Genomic DNA, 19466 nt, shown 5'->3' on the forward strand with positions numbered 1-19466 from the left:
GTTATGAATTCATCACAGTCAGGACTTGTTTGCTGCTCAAACCATCTGGCCAATTTATAGCCACATATGTCAACTCTGGAGTTACAAACTAACGCTCTCCTGTGCTGTCAACTCTCCACCCTGTACCATCCATGGAGGTCACCTGAACCAGCTGGTATCTTCCCACTCCAGCTCATAAATAAGGCAACAAGTGGCACATAGTTATAGCAGTGATTTACCAGGGAGTCTGGGGAATAATCCCTCTCTGGGTTACCTCACACTATCACAGTGACACCTCTGCATGCTCCCCCATGCATGGGAACTTCCCACATGCACACACTCATGCCATATTCTGCATGGAAACAAGGCGTTTGCATGGAGACAGACTGTTCTGCAATTGTTCGGGCAACCAGCAACTGAAAAACTTAGATGCATCCAGAAAAAAATGAAGAGGAAAAGGACTGGACCAGGATAAGCAGCCACATGACACCCACAGACCTGGTTATCTGGTGGCTCTGCATCATCCACTGACTCACAGATACTCCAGTCAAATGTTCTAGCCAGAAGCAATCTTATTTTATCAGACAACTAGCATGTGGATGCACAGTCAGACTTCTGTTGATATGTTCCTTTGACTCTGTCCTCAATTGCCATAGCACAACAGACATCACTTAACATCCACAGGCAGCATACCATAGAAGTACGGGAAAAACTAGGTATAAGACTGCAGAGAAAGAAAAAATCAACCTGATAGAGCGCATCCTCACTGAGGAGACCTGAGTGTTAATTCTACTCTAGAATTTGACTCAACTTGCTTCATATATTGCCCTTCAGCATATTCCAGAGTGCTAGATACTACCACGAGCAAATCCACTTTGAAAAAGGGGAGAGGAGAAATAAAAGCAGCACAAGACTTACCTGATGCCAAAAAGTCATTTACCAGCACCAAGAACTGCTCGTCAGCCACTTGCATGTCAGTCATTAGGAACACAGTGCCTATGTTCTTCACACCAGCTTTCAGGTACAGGTTCGCCAGGTCTGCCTGGAGGTTGAAAAGCAAGCAGACTTCAGGGTTGCACCTGCCTCCTGCAAAGAGTGGGCTAGGCACCACACCCTCAATAGGTAGGATCAGAATCTTCCCATTACCCGCAAACAAAGCAATTGCAATTAATTATCATGAAAATGTATTTTGGACACCCTCCATCTTCAGGGCTGAGCCTTCCCAGGGACATGAGGGTGTCAGCTGCTATCATCCCTGCAAGGCTTATTACCAAGTAAGGCTGCACCGAGGCTAAGGCACCACAGGAACTCAGGAGAGACAGCAGTGCTTGGAAATGTTGATTCTTGGTATTCCTGTGCTGTAGATCTCTCTGGTTTCACAAGTATACTAATAAATTAACTTATATTTTTTCTAAAGTGTTATAACATGTTTTTGTTCGTTTGTGAGGAAGAGACGAAGGTTCCTTGTACAAGCAAGGATTTTTCCAGTTGCGAATTTCTCCCACTCAAGATACAGAGATGTTAGCACAGCCTGCTCACCTGTAAAAGCTGTTACATTTCTAAGGGAATAGTGCCCTGCTAATGAAGGACACTGAGTTTTTGAAATCCAGGTTGCTTGTGAAATTGCAAAAACCACCATCATTCAGCTCAAAGTCCATCCTTTCCTTCCTGCATCTCTAAGCAGGACACAAGACATGCAAGGGTGCCTGAAATTGCACACCAACCACTGCCCCAGGAACTTTTAGAAATTCAGCAAGTACGCTTCTTCTAAAAGAGTCATTTGTTAACTTTCATCACTAAGAAATTTGGATTAGATTAATTATAACAGCAGGAGGGGCCAACAGCAGGGTGATCTGTCACCATCTTGCTCCTCCATAGCTGAGGAGAAAAAAACACACTCCATCTTTCATAAATTCTTTGAAAAATGAATACAGAGAGACAGGAACATCAAATTACCTTCCACCTCCACAGAAAGAGTAGCACTGAGGTGCTTTGAAAACTTGTTTATTATTGTTGGGATTTATCTATATTTCTAGGTGGAAGTGCAGGTTTCCTAAATAAATAGGCAGGTAGGAGCTAGGAAATCCCATGAGTGGGCCTGAAAACATAGAAAAGAGTTGAGAATACCCAACAGATGGTGGGACAGGCTTGTGCAACACAAACAACTTGTGTACAACCACAGGTTATCAAAACAAAAATGATGACACTACAGACACAGCCCTGCAATTGCTGTAGTATAAATACTGACTTTCCAACTACTGCAGCTCATACCAAAGTCCCATATTTAGAGTTCACACACACAGAATTGAAGGGGTTGGAAGGGACCTCAAGAGATCATCGGGTCCAACCCCCCTGCCAAATCAGGTTCCTTAGAGCAGGTTGCCCAGGTAGGCATCCAGATAGGCCTTAAATATCTCCAGAGAAGGAGACTCCACAACCTCCCCGGGCAGCCTGTTGCAGAGCTCCGTCACCCTCACCATGAAGAAGTTCTTTCACATGTTGGTGCGGAACTTCCTGTGCTCCATCTTGTGGCCACTGCCCCTTGTCCTGTCCCCACAGACCACTGAAAAGAGGTTGGCCAAATCCCTCTGTCTCCCACACCTCAGGTATTTACAAACATTGATGAGATCCCCTCTCAGCCTTGTCTTCTCCAGGCTGAACAGACCCAGGTCTCTCGGCCTTTCCTCACAGGGAAGATGCTCCACGCCCCGGATCATCTTTGTGGCCCTCCGCTGGACTCTTTCCAGGAGATCCCTGTCTTTCTTGTACCGGGGAGCCCAGAACTGGACACAGTACTCCAGGTGAGGCCTGACCAGGGCAGAGTAGAGGGGAAGGATCACCCCCCTTGACGCTCCTTTTAATGCACGTCAGGATCCCATTGGCCCTCTTGCCACCAGGGCACACTGCTGGCTCATGGCCAGCCTGTCGTCCACCAGGACCCCCAGGTCCTTGTCCTCAGAGCCCCTCTCCAGCAGGTCATCCCCCAGCCTGTACTGGTACATGCGGTTGTTCCTTCCCAGGTGCAGGACTCTACACTTGCTCTTGTTAAACCTCATTTGGTTTCTTCCTGCCCATCTCTCCAGCCTGTCCAGGTCTCGCTGAATGGCAGCACAGCCTTCTGGCGTGTCAGCCGCTCCTCCCAGCTTTGTGTCATCGGTGTACTTGCTGAGGGCAGACACTATTCCCTCATCAAGGTTGTCGATGAAGATGTTGAACAAGACCGGACCCAGCACCAACCCCTGGGGAACGCCGCTAGTCACAGGTCTCCAGCCAGACTCTGCACTGCTGATCACCACCCTCTGAGCTCGGCCAGTCAGCCAGTTCTCAACCCACCTTACTGTCCACTCCTCTAACCCACACTTTCTCAGCTTTGCTAGCAGGATGTCATGGGAGACAGTATCGAAAGCCTTGCTACAAGTCAAGGTAGATGACATCCACTGCTCTCCCTCCATCTACCCAGCTGGTGATGCCATCATAGAAGGCAATGAGGTTGGTCGAGCATGACTTCCCCTTGGTGAATCCATGCTTACTACTCCTCATAACCTTCTTCTCTTCCAATTGCTTGGAGCTGGCATCCAGAACAAGCTGTTCCAACACCTTTCCAGGGAGAGAGGTGAGACTGACTAGCCTGTAGTTTCCCGGATCCTCCTTCTTACCCTTGTTGAAGACAAGAGTCACATTGGCTATCCTCCAGTCTTCAGGCACCTCTTATGTTCTCCAGGACCTTTCAAAGATGATAGAGAGCAGTTCGGCAATCACTGCTGCCAACTCCCTTAGCACACATGGATGCATCCCATCAGGATCCATGGATTTGTGTGCATTGAGTCCACTCAGACACTCCTGAACAACTCCCTTGTCAACCAGGGGGGAGATCTCCGCTTCCCAGACTCTTTCTTCTCCCTCCAGGGTCGAGTTAGTGACGTTTCAAAACCTAATGCTGCTGACCAGGAAACCAAGAGCTGGAAGCGTGCAGGTAGAGGTGAGAGCCCCAGTCTGATGGCAGAAAAGGCCAGAACTAATCAGTTCCTGTTTGCAGAACTGAGAAAAATTGTAAGCAACTGGGAAAGCCTGGGTTAAGGACAGGAAGACACCAGTTGTGCTCCAGGCTTTGCCAATGGCACTTGCTACACTGAGACCTCCCATCCTGGCTGTGATGGGGATGGAACCCAAGATCCTGTCTCCCAGACAGAATGGACTGGAGTTATTGTGATTTTAATTTTTACAACATTTTTAAGGAGAGTTCTTTTGCCAGTAGACAATGTATTTCTAAACCATTTCAGTGATACTTTTAAATGTTGATTTACAACTCTTAAGCTCATTAGTCTGTGCATAAACATAAGCACACCACATCTTCTCTGTAGTGAGCCACCCACTGCCTACTCAGTCCTTCCCTTACCTAAAATGCCAGATGAAGAACTGAGTATGATTTGTGATCTCTACTTCTCTCTCCTGCTCATTTTTCACCTCCAAATCACTCCACAACAGACACGTATCAGCTAATTACTATGCCTTGTTTTAATTATAATCAATAATCTGAACTTTTCTGCTGCATTCTTAATATTGCCCACTGCCCACATGAAATCTTGGGCTGAAGCATTGTCAGTCCTGGTCAGCTCAGAGGAACAGCTGAGGACTTCAGGTCAGCCCGCGTAGACACGCGTCAGCGAGATATTTTGCAAAGATTACTCCTCTCTGCAGTGCAATATCATGGCTGGAGCTTTTGTATCTTCACACCAGTGTTACTCAGTATTAAGCAGGACAAAGTTTTCAGAACAAATTCTGCTTTTTAATTCCTTTTCCCTACCTCAGCCTTAAAAGCCACCTACCTTTAGGTCAGGGATCCCGTAGCCTTTCCTCAAAGTGATCTGGAAAACCTCCAGAGAGCTGATGAAGGCTGCCAGCCTGGTCAGGCTCTGCTTGCCACTTCCACCCACACCAACCAAGAGCGCATTTCCTCTGGGGGACTCCAGGATACGGTTGATGCGGCAACTAAATTGCAGCATACAAAATGTCTCATTAATATCAGTATTCTTCTTTTTTTTTCTCTGCCCGGTGCTTTTCTATATGTATTTTATTCACTAAGAAATTGTGTTCTGAATGGGATGAAAAATGTCACTCCAAGAGACATGTCAGCAATCAATCCTGATCTCCACTGAGACCTATATAAAGGACACGGCTGATGAAAAAATAGTTTGGTGGCAATTTGGACTCTGTCCAATTCTTATTCCACCTGCCAAGTCCTACTGGACAGAAATCATTTAAGATGAAGGCCTGGCCATCTTTGCAATAAGGAAAGGAAAGGAGAAGGAAATACATTACACAGATGTGCAAATGACCGAGAACAAAATTCAAGGATCTAATGCAACTCTCCACAGTTTTCCTTTCACAAAATGTTTAGGGTCCACATTCAGATGAGGGGGGTCCTGCTATGCAATAAAACCTATTTGTATATGTCTAAAATAACAACCAGCATGCAATACCTGCATCTCACAGCCCCAGTCACCCTCATGATTTCAGAAGTGCCCTCCAAACGCCAGCTAGAGAAGTAGTGCAGTATTTGTGCAGTACGTGTCACGTGGGGAAATGAAGCTTCTGCACACCTCCAGCTCCATCAGCTATAACTACAGGTGCCTACAACTCTGTGGAAGCAACCTATGCATATAAATGCTAAAATGAGATCATCAAGCCAGAAAATCCCCTTACACGTGGCACATGGCATCCTCAAATAGTACCAGGTTCATGGCAGCATTGACTTCATTGTAGTTGTCCATGGCTTCCACAAGGATCTGGTTGAGCTCTTCCCAGGTTGGAACAGGCCTATAGCTGGGTTCGCCAATGCCTTTAGCAAAATGGCAATAAACATTCATTCGCTTTGTCTGCTCTAAAGTCTCCTCAATGTCCTGTCAAAGAAACATATACATGCATGTATAAATAAGCACCAGAAAAAACTCTGTAGCTCTATGCCACCTTTCCAAGTAAAATAGCAGTGCTCCAGAAAATACCTTTATAGTTGTACCTGTGCATTGGAAGAGGCGGAAGAGAGGCAAGAGGGAAACGGAGGAAAGAAAAAAGCCCCGATATTGACATCCTATGCTCACAACCTTTTGTGAGGCATAAAAATGCAACCCATTGTCATAAGAGAATGTGGCCACATGAAAAGGTCTGCAGCAATAGCCATAACATTAGGCTATGCGTGGATGATGATAACATCTGGAGGAAAAAGAACTGTCTGCACTACTTATCACTTCAGTGATACCCGTGTAATTCCTATAGCAGCACTGCTGCACCAGTCTAAAGGAAAGCACATCTAGAGCTTTCATTTGAAAGGTTATTTTGGAGAGAGGAAAAGCAGAGAGGCCTGCATACCCCTTTTGCTCCTGTTGAAAGGGGATCTGACCCTTCTCCTGCTTTTGCCATGAGAGACTCAAAGAACTTAAATAAAGCAATTAAATTAATTCACAGAGCCCAAATGTCCTCTTCCCAACACCCTTATGGAATGCATCATTTACTTATATCACAACATCAGCAGTCCAGCATATGGTGCAGAAAATTTGCTCCTGGGTTCCCATCAAAAGCATTGCCCTCCAGGCAAGTGAGACCTGGGCAGGTCTCGAGTCAAGCTCTGTTCTCCCAAGGACCTTGACTGTGAGCGTGTTATGTTATCAGAGTCATGAACCTCAACACTTACATCATAGAATTTCTTCACCACCTCCAGCTGGATTTTATCAAAGGTACCATAATCCTTTTCTTCAACCATCTTATCACGGTACACCCGGTTTGACTCATGCAAGTAGAGCTTCACTAGGTCTTGCGGTTGCTTCAGACATTCAGGGGTAGAGAACAGAAGGCCCTGCGGGGAGCAGAAATAGCCAAAAAGAAACAAAACAAAACTAACAGAAACCCCCCAAAACCTGAGGGACCAACCCCAGCATCCAGGCTACCACAGTAAAACGGGGCTGCAGAACTACAAATGCAGAGCTTTTACAGTGAACTGCCATCGAACTTCTGAATAAGCCCCTAGAGAATGTGCACTTTATTACCCGAAATTTCCCAAATCGTTTTATATTGGCTATATTCATTTTAATAATCCAGAACAGGATGCTCAGTGCAGCCTGGCTGTGTTGGTGATCCTGATCTCAGCATCAGAGAAGACAGAGAGCCAGCTGCCAGTCCAGACGTGGGTCCCTCTGCACCCTCACACCATGCTATGGGTGCTTTTTCAAGAGCAAAAATTCATTCCGAAATGTTAGTGGTGATGATTTTTTAAAAATCAATTAATTTTAATCATGTGCATTCTGCCTACAGGAAATATTAGTTGCTGTCTGCTTATCACAGTATGTTTACCATGAACTCTATTAAAATGCATAAAAGAATTATATTTCAAAGAGGTGTCTCCTATAACTAAGCCTATTAACAGCACACAAGGCTTTCAACAGCATGAATTAAATAGACAGCTTTTATTTCTAACATCTAATTATTTATACATAAAATATAAAATGCATTAGAAGCAATGTAAAGCATTCCCTCTCGTTCCCACTGGCCCATGGCTCAAATCATTTGGGTTTCATATTTGTCATTACAGCTGCCAAATTGTTATTTTATTTATTTCAGAAACAAAATGAGTGATAGAACTGCTGACAACTCGGCAAGAGAAAGGGCTAAGGTGTAACCTCTCAGGTCCTAAACTGATTAAAACTAAGATTAAAACCACTCAGTCTCTCTAAAGACACTTCAAGCCACAAAAGATGTTGTGGTATTTATGCAAGCACACATAAAGCTACTTAAGAGGGAAGAAAACCCACAGTTCACTAATCTTTAATGAATTTATTAATTTAATGGCCAAACATCTCCCCTTTCCTCATTTTGGAAACCAGTGCTGCCAGTCTCTTCCAGCACGACCCGTTGCAACCCCAAACTGCGATGGGGATGCTCTGCACACAAGGCTGAGCCTCCCCCAGGTGCCAGAGAGCCTACAGCCGGGCCATGGTGGATGCGTGGTTGTGGGTCACTGTGTTTGTGCTGGATGTGGTGCCAACATGGTGTAAGAAAGGATAACTGCTGTTTGCCATGCCAATGTAAGTTTTACCCATCTGGCCGCTGAGTCCTCAGCCAAACCTTTCAGCTCCTGCTCCTGAACAGAATGGTGAGAAAGTGGTTAGGAATTTCCTTCCACCATGTGGAGACTTCTCTAGGCAACCATACCAAATATCCCAACATCCAAAATAAGACAGCAAAACAGCAGAACAGGCTTTTGCTCAGAGGACCAACTGTGCCATCAGGGTCTAAGGGTTCACCCAGCACCTTGCAAAGGAGTGCAGGGATGGGCTGCAGGGTAAGAGCCACCCTCCAGCTGAGACCGATCCCATGAGGATTTATTATGTGGTAATCCAGAATGACAGGCTCCTCACAAGCTTAATAATCACCCCAGGAGATGATGCGCATTTGGCATGGAAACAGGAAATATGCTAATCATCCCAGCACGACTCATCTGCCATGTTTCTGTCAGGCATCACCATGCCCACCGCAGCTGAGAAGACAGGCTGGCACGGCTCTGCAGGGCAGGGCCTGACCCCCACCTGTGACTCGTCTCCTTCCACAATCTCCATGAAAAGAAGAGCAAACGGCATGCGTGATTCCTTCAGCCTGCCAGGGAACATGTCCTGTCCCTGGTGTGCTCTGCACTCACCATGGCTGCGTTGAGGGAAGTGTTGAGGTATTTCTGCTACCCATCAAAGCTCTGCAAGCAGTGACAAGCATCGGTCAGCTTGTGCTTCACAACGTCAGCTCTTCTGGGCAGTTGGCCACCCAGGGCTGGGGCAGGACAATACCCACTGCAGCTCCACTAATGAGTGCAAGCACACACACTCATCTCAAACCCAGTGTTATCACCACCTTCCATCCAGGAATGGTCTCCAGAAACCATCTAGCACATTCACCCTCCAGCCACCTCTCGAGTTGTAACCCTCCACTACCATCAGTTTACCCAAACTTTCAGAAGCCTTTCTTGGTCTCAGAGGTATGCATGCTTCATCTTTACACAGAAATAGATTGCACATAGACAGCATAAATAGAAGCAGAAGAGGGCTCTGCATGTACAGGACAACCTTGGGTAAGTCAAAGCATTTGTTTGCATATTCCTATTTAGGACACAATAAAACCCACATGCATAGGGAACCTGAATGTTTGATTTAAAATAAAAATAAAAATATCAGCACCAGAGACATTTGAGCCATTCTTGCAAAACCCAGAAGACTACAACAGCTGTCCAGAAATCAGGGTGCAAATAAATGTAACATGAAGTCTAGACACTGTGTTTGCCAAGAGGTTAATTCTTTGCACTTCTTCAACTTTGCATCCTGTAATGCTGCCTGCCAGCAGGGTGAATTGCTGCTAATATAGCAACCTGCAACCAAGAGAGGGGAGTGAAGCACCAGGACATGCAGCTCAGCCTCTGCCAGCTGGGCTTGGAGCTGGAGGCAGGGAAAGCACAGAGGTGAGTGTGAAGAGAGAGCTAACATGCTCCATGGATCAGAAGGTGACAAAGCACAAGTTCTCTCAGGTATGAAAAGGTAAAATAAATAAATAAATAAATAAAAATTAAATTACTTTTTCCCTTTGCAACCTCAATAACGTTTAAAATAACAACTTATGCAGCACAGTTACCCCTTTCCAGCCATCCTGCACTGTTGGGCTAAGCACCCTGCCCGCCTCCCTTCCTGCCGTTACTCTTGGGGCTCCTGGGGCAGCCTCGGCACTGTCGTGTTACAGCTCTGACACGAAAACAGTGATGAACATGACATTAATAAAGAGGATGTTAGCCTTCAATCCAGAGTCCTATTTAAAGGTACTGTACCAATTTCTAAGCATGTTAACCAGGGAGGACTGACAAACCCTAACCACTCCATTTTCACCTTATACTGTGATGCTGCATTTGATGGAATAACACATAAGCACCTGCAGGAGTCTGGATCTCTCCTACGAATAGAAATGACAGAAGGTAAGACAGAAGGGGAGGGAAGCTCTGAAACCAGACCAGCTCAGAGCACACTGATAGACAAATGAGCATCTGAGATAGTTTGGCAAAGCAAAATTTTCAGCATCGCAAACGTGGGCCCAGATGACCAGATCTTGACCAAGCCCAAAGGTAAGTCAGGCCCACAGCTGTGCCAGCCTGAGGAACAACACAAAGGTGCCACCACCAACCCTGCACTGGTCTCACAGCCTCTGCTGTCTCCGCTCTCTGGCTACCACAGCATGCACCAGCAGACCATGTGTAAGGTGCATTTTGGTGCTCGTGAGGCTGAAGGTTCAGCAAATTCAGTTATGGGTATGTATGAAGATCCCTCCCTCGTGCCGAGGAGAGTGAAGTCTGCCAGCTGCTAGGGCCTGTGCAGAGGAGCTAGGCACACTGGAACCACCACCGTCATCGTGCAGCCAGGCTGGGAGATGCCATCTCTTCTCAACTGCCGTGGATCTTAATGTGACATGCTCCTGGAAATCTTGTTGTAAATGGGAATAAAAAGCAAAATACAACCCTGCTGAGTCTATGATTATTTTAGAGATGACAGATATAATTTAGAGCATAATACCATGGTAACCCTTTCAGATGTAAAGAAAGACAGCAACAAAGCTTCCTCTGGTGTGAGCCAGCAGGGAATATATTTTTAAAAAGCATAATCCACCACACTGTCACTGCATAGACCTGTCTTCTTTAATCAAGGGTAAATTGCCTCAGCCGTATCAATCAATTTAACTCTGCAGTGCAAGGTGGGACCCCGAGGCAAGAAAAGGCACCACAGAAAGGCAAGGCAAAGTTTCAACCACAGCCAGGACCTGCTACATAGGGAAAGCTACAGGTAATGATGATGAACCCAAAGACTCATCAGGTTCAGTGATTTCCAGTCTCTCCTCTCCCGGAATGGTTCAGGCAAGACATCCACATGGGCTTTGCTGAAACAACACTGGAAGACACCCCAGAACCCTGGGGTGCCCTGACATTTCAGAAAGCAACAGACACCCACACTGGGGCAACCAAGTGAAACCACACCTGTGCCCCCGGCTGAGGGAACTGGGCTGCACTCCCCAGCCTGGCATGAACCTAGTTATCCTCATAGCTCTGAAGCTGAGCGTCTCAATCTGGAGCCAGTACCCTCCTTAGATCTGCACAGTGTCAATGTCTGACAGCAGAACAGTCACCTCAGACTCCTTTCACCACTGATGAAGAGGGTACTTCAGAACCAGAGTTCATCTGAGCTCTTCCACTCTTTTCTCCCAGGATGAGTTGACCTTGATCGACACACAAAAAAGCACATTTCCCTCTGCTGACTAGCCAGGCAAAGAGGAATTCCACCTAAGATGCTCACATCCCAAGAAATGGACATTTCAGCTTAGTCAGGACAAATGTGAACTTTGCTTGGTGAAGTCAACCCACCACTCCCAGCCAAGCCTTCAACCCCTGGGTTTATAAGCAGCTCTTTTCCCTTCGGTTTCACCAAGTTTTATTTGCCTAGCCAGACCTCTGTGATATTCTGCTGTCATTTGTAGTGAATACCTTCTAGAGTCACCTACAGCTGAACTGAGGAAAGCAGACATCAGCCTGATCAGAGCAGGCCAGGTGCTGGTGGGTGAAGAAGGGCAAACATGAAAGCAACAAGTTCCTGTATCTGTCTGTCAGAAGGAATTACTGCTGACTGTTGCTTTTGGGTAGTCTTCCTTTTTGTGTGTGTGTGTGTAACACTGAAATGCATACTAGGTTCAAACTCATTCATTCTTCATTAGCTGCAACAATTAAGGTGCAGGTTCTTTAAGCCTTTTGTAATGAGACAATTAGCATAGGACTCCTTGTCATAAGAGCTGTCAGGCAGTTTTGACAAGGGAATCAAGCTGGGCTTGCAAGGCCCTACTTAAATGTTTAGGTACTGTATTAATATCTAATATGGTATGATAATGACAGAGCCATTGGACAGATTGTAAATGGAGCTGTTGCTAACGACCTGTGCAGAACCTTCAATAACACAGTACAGAGGCAGCACGTTCCAAGGGTTGACTCCTCCAGAGCTGCAATTTGCATATGTTTTGTGCCTTTAACAGTTATCATCGGCTGTGTGTATAATTACAGCATAGCTGGTATAACAGAAATCCCCAAATGCCTTTTATATATGCAGCTATTACACATTCCGTGTTTGATTGTTTGTCTGGGATTAAAAGGAATTTGAAAAAGGCATTACACACTGACCTACAAACTTCACATTCACTGATTCTCTCTCTTCCCAAAGGGTAAGGAAACTCAGATGACCCTGTTTTTCTTTATTGGTGGTAGGTTTTTATTTTGTTTTCAGATGTCATCACATCAAGGATTCTATGAAAACACAGACCAGATGGGTAGACAGCAAGATGGGTGGAGAACTGGCGCAAAGGACAATGTTGTTAAGTCTAACTGGAGGCCAACTACCAGCAGTGTTCCTCAGGGGTTGGTACTGGGGCAATAACATCTTCTTCCGTGACCAGGGCAGTGGGACAGACCACACTCATCTGCAGATGGCACTGACTGAGCAGACAGGTTATTACCCCAAAGAGAGGGACCTTGACAGGCTGGAGAAAAGCTGTGGGAAGTTCAATCCACAGAAAAATGAGTTTGTTCAGGAAAGGGAAAAGGTAAAGGGGAATCTTACTGCCATGTATGATTACCTAGTGAGGTAGTCATAATGAGGAAGACTGAGCCTTATTTTTTTTGGAGGTACATGGCAAAAGGATTATAGGCAACAAGCACAAATTGCAGCAAAGGAAATTCTGATTAAAGTAAAGATATATAAGCTACACAACAGAGTGAGCTTAACAGTACAGCAAGAGCCAAGGAAGTTGTGTGATCTTCAGTGTCAGGAACTTTGAAGTTGGCCCTGCGTGAGCAGGTGGCTGGACAAGAGACCTCCAAAGGTCATTTCAGAACTAACTGTAAGTCTGTGAAGATATAATGAATGGAGCACATGGAAATGCACCCCCAGAATCCAGAACTTCTTTCACACTCACTTTCAGGAATAAAACTGTGTTCCAGCGGAGCTAAGCATGAAATCAGTAGTTCTCAAAAAACTTAAAATACTTAAGGTAGGAAAATATAGAGAGCAAATACCATAACGAAGGACTTCAAGAAAAACGGAACTACCATATAAATAAATACAAAATAAATACAAAACCAAGAAGCCAGATTCCCCTCCTCCAGCAGCTATGTGAGAAACTAAAAGCCACCTAAGTTCCTATCACTGTCCCTGCCCCAGAGTCTGGGCATCTAGATGTGACAGGATGTTTTCAAATATCCCAAAACTTTAACACCTTTCAAACAGACCATAGTTTAAATTTTCCCATCTAAATGCTTCTTTTCTCTCTCTCTCTGCTTCTCAAAGCATAGGTTAACTAGAAACCAGGACTTTAAATGACCCACACCGAAAGCCATAGACTGGTGATGATTCCTCCTTCATATAATAGGGTTATTAACTTTTTTAAGTTCCTGTTCTTAGATTTCCATTGCTTGTCATTCCTGCAACTCCAGCCTAACAGACCAGACCAGAAGGCACTGAGCCTTTATTACTTACTAAGTAAAATAAACATTAACTAGGACAGAACAAATTACAAACTGGGGTTGTACAACAGGTTGGGATGATTTGAACCTCTTAATTTTGCTGCTGACAACTTTCTCCAACTTTATTAATCAATCTTAAGCTCTAAAAGGCTCTTTGAGCCCTCATACTGCTTCAAAGTATGAGATTTTAGAAAAAAAAAAAATCTATCACTGTTAGAAGAAAACATCTCTAAAGCCAAACAACTGAGATTGGAAACTTCTACTTGGTTGAGAACTGGTGCTGGTGGTAATTCAGTTTCAGTAGCTGTGATCTGACTTTCAACTGAGTTATTTATCAGCTCTTTAAATATCATCCATCATGCATGTGCTGAGTACCTGAACATTGAGAAAATATAAGGATGTGCCAGTATAGACTCACATGCGGTACTGGCCCCAGCCAGGGTAGCTGAGATAGTTACTGTTCCCCCGTCTGCACAGTCAGTAGCCCACTAAATATTCTCCACCTGCTTCAGTGCAATAAGAACACTTTCCGTAGCGGGGCAGGGCTATTAATGCCCCCACAAGTAGAACTGAGACTTACAAAGGCAAACCCAACTCCAGTGACAACTGCACTTACTTGGAAGATATTGGAGAAGTCTCTCAGGTTGAAAATGTAGTGGAACTTGATAGCCGTTGGCAGAAAAGTAGCAGCTACTCTCTGGTGCAGGCCCAGGGCCAGAGAGATCAGCTGCTGAGCTGATTTTTGCACAGCCCCTGAAAAATTCCCACTCGTCAGGTGCTGCATTAAGATGGTGCTGTAGATCCTGGACAAGGCATCCTGCCCAGGGATGGAGAGGGCGAAGACACAGAAGTGACGCTGAGGAAAAGAAAGGAAGAGATGGAAAAGTCAGAGAGCTGGGCAACCACCTCTCCATCAAAAGGCACTTGGGGACTTTCTGCCCACCCAGAACAAGGCCATTTCCAGATAAAAACTGGCAAGTGACTTCTTTCTTGCACTCTGAATGAGAGATTTTCAACTGCATTTCACAGCTATTAGGTGAGAAGTTCAGTTCATCTGATGGTCTCACCATCTGCCAATAGAGCCTAGTCACTTCTCAAACACTGTGTTTCAGTGCTTCAAATTCAATAGACTTCACCTGAACTTTTGTTACAGCCCTACAAACCTAGCAGTAAAGGTGTTTATTTTTAGCAGCCCATTTGGATTCACCTCCTGACTCTGAGCCTGCTTCCCTGAGCCTTGACTTTCCTGGCTTCATCTGATCTACCAAACACAGCCCCTGGCCTCTTCCCTGGCACTAAGGCTGCAGTCACACTTGGCATCCCAGAAAACCTCTCCCCTCTCAGAAAAGGATGGCCACAGCCACGCTGTGTGTTGGAAGGTGCCATCTCCCAGAATATCCCTTATTGATGTGGGACTCATTCCCCAGAGGAGGTGCCCATTTCCAGCCACGGGCTGCTTCCTATTAACATCACAGAGCAGCTAAAAGGAACAATGGCTTAGGCTGACTCTGGTCATGAAGCTTCTCCAAGAAACTGTGATACTGCTGGAAAGTGCACTGTCCCTCTGCTTGCTGTTTGTGTCCCACAGTGGTCCACAGGAACCACTCAGTGGTTCATCTGCAGGCACAGGGCACAGCCAGGCCACCTCCATCAGTCTCTGCCCCCTGCCACAGGCTGCCACTGACACCTCCTGCCTCAGAGGGAGGGTTAAATAACATCGGTACTGAATATTACCAATAAGGTCAAGTCTCTCTGCTCCCAAAAATCAATACGCTTGGTCATGTATCTTTTTTCCCTTTTTTTTCTTTTCTTTTTAATGAGAATATACTGCCAGCTCCATCAGAAATTTTAGAAACCAAAAGGATTTAAGGAGCTATGCTCCAGAGGTAAATACTAGCTAATGAAGGCGAAATCTGTACAAACCAGAACACTGTCCCAAAAGTAGGTGCTAAGTTGGCTGGCAACCTGTGACTGCTTCCTCTGACGGAGCAGCAGAACGTGAGGAAAAACAAAAAGGGAGCAAGATCTCTTACTACCATGATTTATGGTCACCCCACTGAAACATGCAATTCCTGCTGATAAAACAAAAGCAGCACCTGCCACTGGTTTTCCTCTGGCTTCACGCTTAAATAACCCACTCTGAAATAAAATCAGCGATGTGTGTGACCCTGAACAGGGCTTTACCTGCAGACGTGGGTTGATAGTGAAGCTGCCAGCAGTCGGGTTCATGCATGATACATACTGCACATTTGTGATCTCCTTCAGCGACAGCTTGGTCCTGTCGTACCTTTGGGCAAAACAAAAGCAGCAGCTGGGTGACTGCTGAAGTCCAGATTGGCTTCAGTGCTGCAGTGAAGCTGGAGGTCCAACCCTGCACCTTGCCAAGGCAGTGTCCAGCCTTGTCCTGGGACACACAGGAGTCCTGCTCTCTTTTTGGAAATCTTTCAGTTTCAAAAACCTGTAGCTAATATTTATTAGCTGATAAGAAGTTCTGAGCAAAGCCCTCAAGTGTGTGACATCCTATGGGTGCTGCTAAGACTGTGGGCTGAAAACCCAGATGTGCCCAGGAGGGGCCACACTGCATCCTGTGTGCCACCAGCACTCTGACCTGTGCAACCAGCAGAAACGTCTCTCTGTCCCGCTCCTGCTTCACCCACACCCATGGCCCCAAACTTCTGCCTGTCTCTATACCCAGGAAGTCCTGAATTTCTGCCTGTCTTCATACCAAGAAAGCTTTTGGTCAAGCTCAGGTGCACACATGGCTAAGAAGCTGGATGCTGCTGCACCTCCCTGCCCGGTATTCCCCATGTAGAGAGATGAGAATACTCCTGTCCCTCACAGCGCTACCAGCTACCATGTAAAATGCACCCATCTCCTGCCCAAGCCCCATTACTTATTCTTCTTCAAATTACTTCTGCCTAGAAAACACTTGTTTGCTGCTGCCTGCCTGAAAACATCAGGTGTGCACAGCAGGGGCTCAGCAGGGAGGCTGCATCCCAGCAGAGGCCAGATCCACTGCCTTCCCCTGATCTCAGTGTTGCAGGGCATCGAAGCACAGCATCGCACTCCTCTTGTAGGCTCTGCATCAAGACCACAGCCCCAGAGCATGCCAGGAGCAGAACAAAGCACCTCTCAACCAGGCTGGGAGCAAGTGAGTTGCTTTGCTGGGGAAGAGGAAAAGACCTGACCGTGTCCCCATCAGCCTCCAACCCCAGAAATATGAAATGGCATAAGCAGACCAGGAAGGGAGAACTGTACTTCAACTTCATCCCAAAGACTGGAGCTGAACAAAAAGTTCTTGGATGATGCAGCCCAAGCAGCCTCCTACCAGTGACCATAGTCCAGGTGCTGCCTGATGAGTGTATGGGGCTGCACTGTCCCATAAGGATCCACTTCTGGCATGTTCATGTCATCGATGAAATAGATGAGCTTCTTTGTACCCGGAGGGCCGTAATTTTTGCCAGCCTTTTTATCCAGAGGCTTCTCAAGCACACCTGTATGGAGGCAGAGATGCAAAGTTAAACTAACAGAGGGTTCATGTCAGCACAACAAAAAACGGCTCCCAACCCCAGCTCCATGTTGTGCTGCCGTGCAGCTGCATCATCCCCAAGGAGCCGAGCAGTGCACAGGATGGGCAGGACTGCTCTCACAGCAAAGGGGAAAGCCCCAGGCCCCCCGCAGCTGGCACAAGGAGAGATGGTTGCTGCTTTTTTGGGAGGAACAGTTGGTCTTGGCGCAGGATGCTGTTCACCAGCAGGACAGTGGCAGCCCCCAAGCTGCATCTGCAGAGTTGCTGGGAGCCCTGCACAGGGCTGGCAGAGACCTTTGGGCAGCTTTTTGGTCCAAATCGACCCAAACCAGAAAGCTATGTTCCTTATTTCAAACAAAATATGGCAAGCTAATAGCCTGCTACAAAAGGGATCTACTTCAGATCGAACAAAAGCAAGATTGAGACTCTGAATCCCTTCTGCATCATTTTTTAAACTAAATCTTACTGTCTGGGTTTATTCTGACCTATATCATGCCACTGGTTTTGTGAAAGTAGATGTGTTTTGCCTCACTTAGGCAAAAGGAATCCATGATTTGAGAAGCAAATTCCTGGATATCATCAGGACAAATTAAATAATATGTTAATTTTACTAACCAAGGATGCACAAGTTCCCTGATGCCCTCCCCAGAAATACCCAAATCTCCAGATAATTTGACAAGACTGATTTCCAACATGAGCTGCCAAAATACAACCCCATTGTCAGTAAGGTCATGCACGAGTAAGGAAAAGGATGCAAAGATAAGTTTCTTGTTTTAAAGTTTTGAAAGATTTTACTTTGATTTAGCAGGAGGCTGAGGTTATATGTTGTAGAATATAAAACATAATGAATATTTACAACACCAGGCTGATATTTAATAAAAATCAACCCGTATTGCTGCACATAATGCTTCATAGCTATTCATTCCAGCCTGAGCAACCTTTACTGACTAAGTGGAAAAACAAACAGAAGAAGTTATCTTCTGCTCAGATGTGATGGATTTTCTCCCATGAGCTGACTTCAAGAGCGTCTTCAGTCTTGGGGGCTCACCGCTCTTTCAAAGATGGGGGCAGAATTTGTTTCTGGTACACAAGACTGGGTTGTCAACAGACATAGCAGCACGGTAAGTAGCATTTTTTGTAATTAGACAGGACCTGCAAACGTAAATGGGACTGGGAACTTTTATAAAACTCCCCTTGTTAAAACTGTGCATTTAATCATGTGCAGAAGTTATTAAGGGAGATTTATATTCTGTTTTTTCAGACCATGAATTATATATATTTTAAATCACCACTTTTTTTTTTTTTTTTTTACTGCTTCAGTGCATTTCAGAGAGTTTTTCTTTCCCACTACTCAAAATTCAGCTGATTTCTTGTCACAGACAGTTGCTGCACAAAGGAATGAATTGTGCTAAGAAAAATGATGAATCTTGCCTCAGTGGAGTATCTCTCCCCCTTCAATAAAAACATAATATTTGAGATTTCTGGTAGCAAGTTAAATTAAGTGTTTCAAATAAGCATTTAATTTAAATTTAATTAGTCCTTAATTAACATATAAAATCAGCCTTTTTTGAGGTTAAACAAGTATGCAGGAGATTCATCACACTGAAATGTAATTACTGTGGATCAAGTGACATGTTCGTGAAAGTTGCATTTTAATTCGAAGCCATATCTCACAATAATAATAAAGTGTCCACGTCTCTTCCTCTGAGATCCTGATATACTCAAATTACCACCTGAAAGAAACAGTCACTGCAAATGGGGCTTTGCAAGTGTAATTCCTCCTGCCTGCTGCCTGTTAACTGGGGGGGGGGGGGGGGAGTTCTTGCAATTTTCTCCAGGCAGATCCAAAGCGGAAAGGATCTGAATCCCAGAAGCAAAGGAGGAAGGGTGCATGGAAGACGGGTCTGTATCTCCAGGGGGAGCAGAGGTCCAAGTGCACACAAAGCAGACGGAGGAGTAGACCAAGTCCAGGCAAAACAGCGGAGAGTAGCAAACTTCAAAACAACAAATGCAATAGAGAGTGGCTTTTGGTCAAAACACACCAAAAAATCCCCCATGTTGGCCCCAGACCATGGCAGAGAGGACGTCTGGCTCCATTTGTCCCTATGGACATGGCTGTTTGTGAGCCACAGGGCCCATAAGGATGGTTTGAAGCATGTACCTGTGCTGTCCCTAAAAGACCCATGCTCTGCTTCTTATAAATCTCTGCACCAACAGGCGCCTTGTCTAAGCAATTGTTGGCTTTAAGGTCTACCTTTTTTTAAAGAGGAGAATAAAACAAACAAACAAACAAACAAAAAAAAAAAACCTGCTTTGTACCCATGTTTTACAAATTTAAAGAGGTGCCTGCTGGGGCACAAAAAAAAGCAGCCAACTGACAAACTG

The 19466-nt window shown here is 45.5% G+C and overlaps 1 protein-coding gene across 5 annotated transcripts in view; it reads right to left on the reverse strand.

Moving 5' to 3' along the window:
* Nucleotides 1–19466, reverse strand: part of DNAH9 (dynein axonemal heavy chain 9) — a 200549-nt gene that overhangs the window by 113800 nt on the left and 67283 nt on the right. For all 5 annotated transcript variants that reach the window (XM_072025908.1, XM_072025907.1, XM_072025906.1 and 2 more), the window contains 7 exons: nucleotides 16881–17046; nucleotides 15737–15839; nucleotides 14169–14408; nucleotides 6668–6829; nucleotides 5683–5879; nucleotides 4806–4968; nucleotides 898–1021 (listed from right to left, as the gene is read on the reverse strand). In XM_072025908.1, coding sequence (XP_071882009.1) covers nucleotides 898–1021; nucleotides 4806–4968; nucleotides 5683–5879; nucleotides 6668–6829; nucleotides 14169–14408; nucleotides 15737–15839; nucleotides 16881–17046 — 1155 coding nt within the window. The remainder of the gene's footprint in view (nucleotides 1–897; nucleotides 1022–4805; nucleotides 4969–5682; nucleotides 5880–6667; nucleotides 6830–14168; nucleotides 14409–15736; nucleotides 15840–16880; nucleotides 17047–19466) is intronic.

This window comes from Anas platyrhynchos, chromosome 19 (assembly GCF_047663525.1).
Source record: "Anas platyrhynchos isolate ZD024472 breed Pekin duck chromosome 19, IASCAAS_PekinDuck_T2T, whole genome shotgun sequence".
In the NCBI taxonomy this organism is placed as follows: domain Eukaryota; kingdom Metazoa; phylum Chordata; class Aves; order Anseriformes; family Anatidae; genus Anas; species Anas platyrhynchos.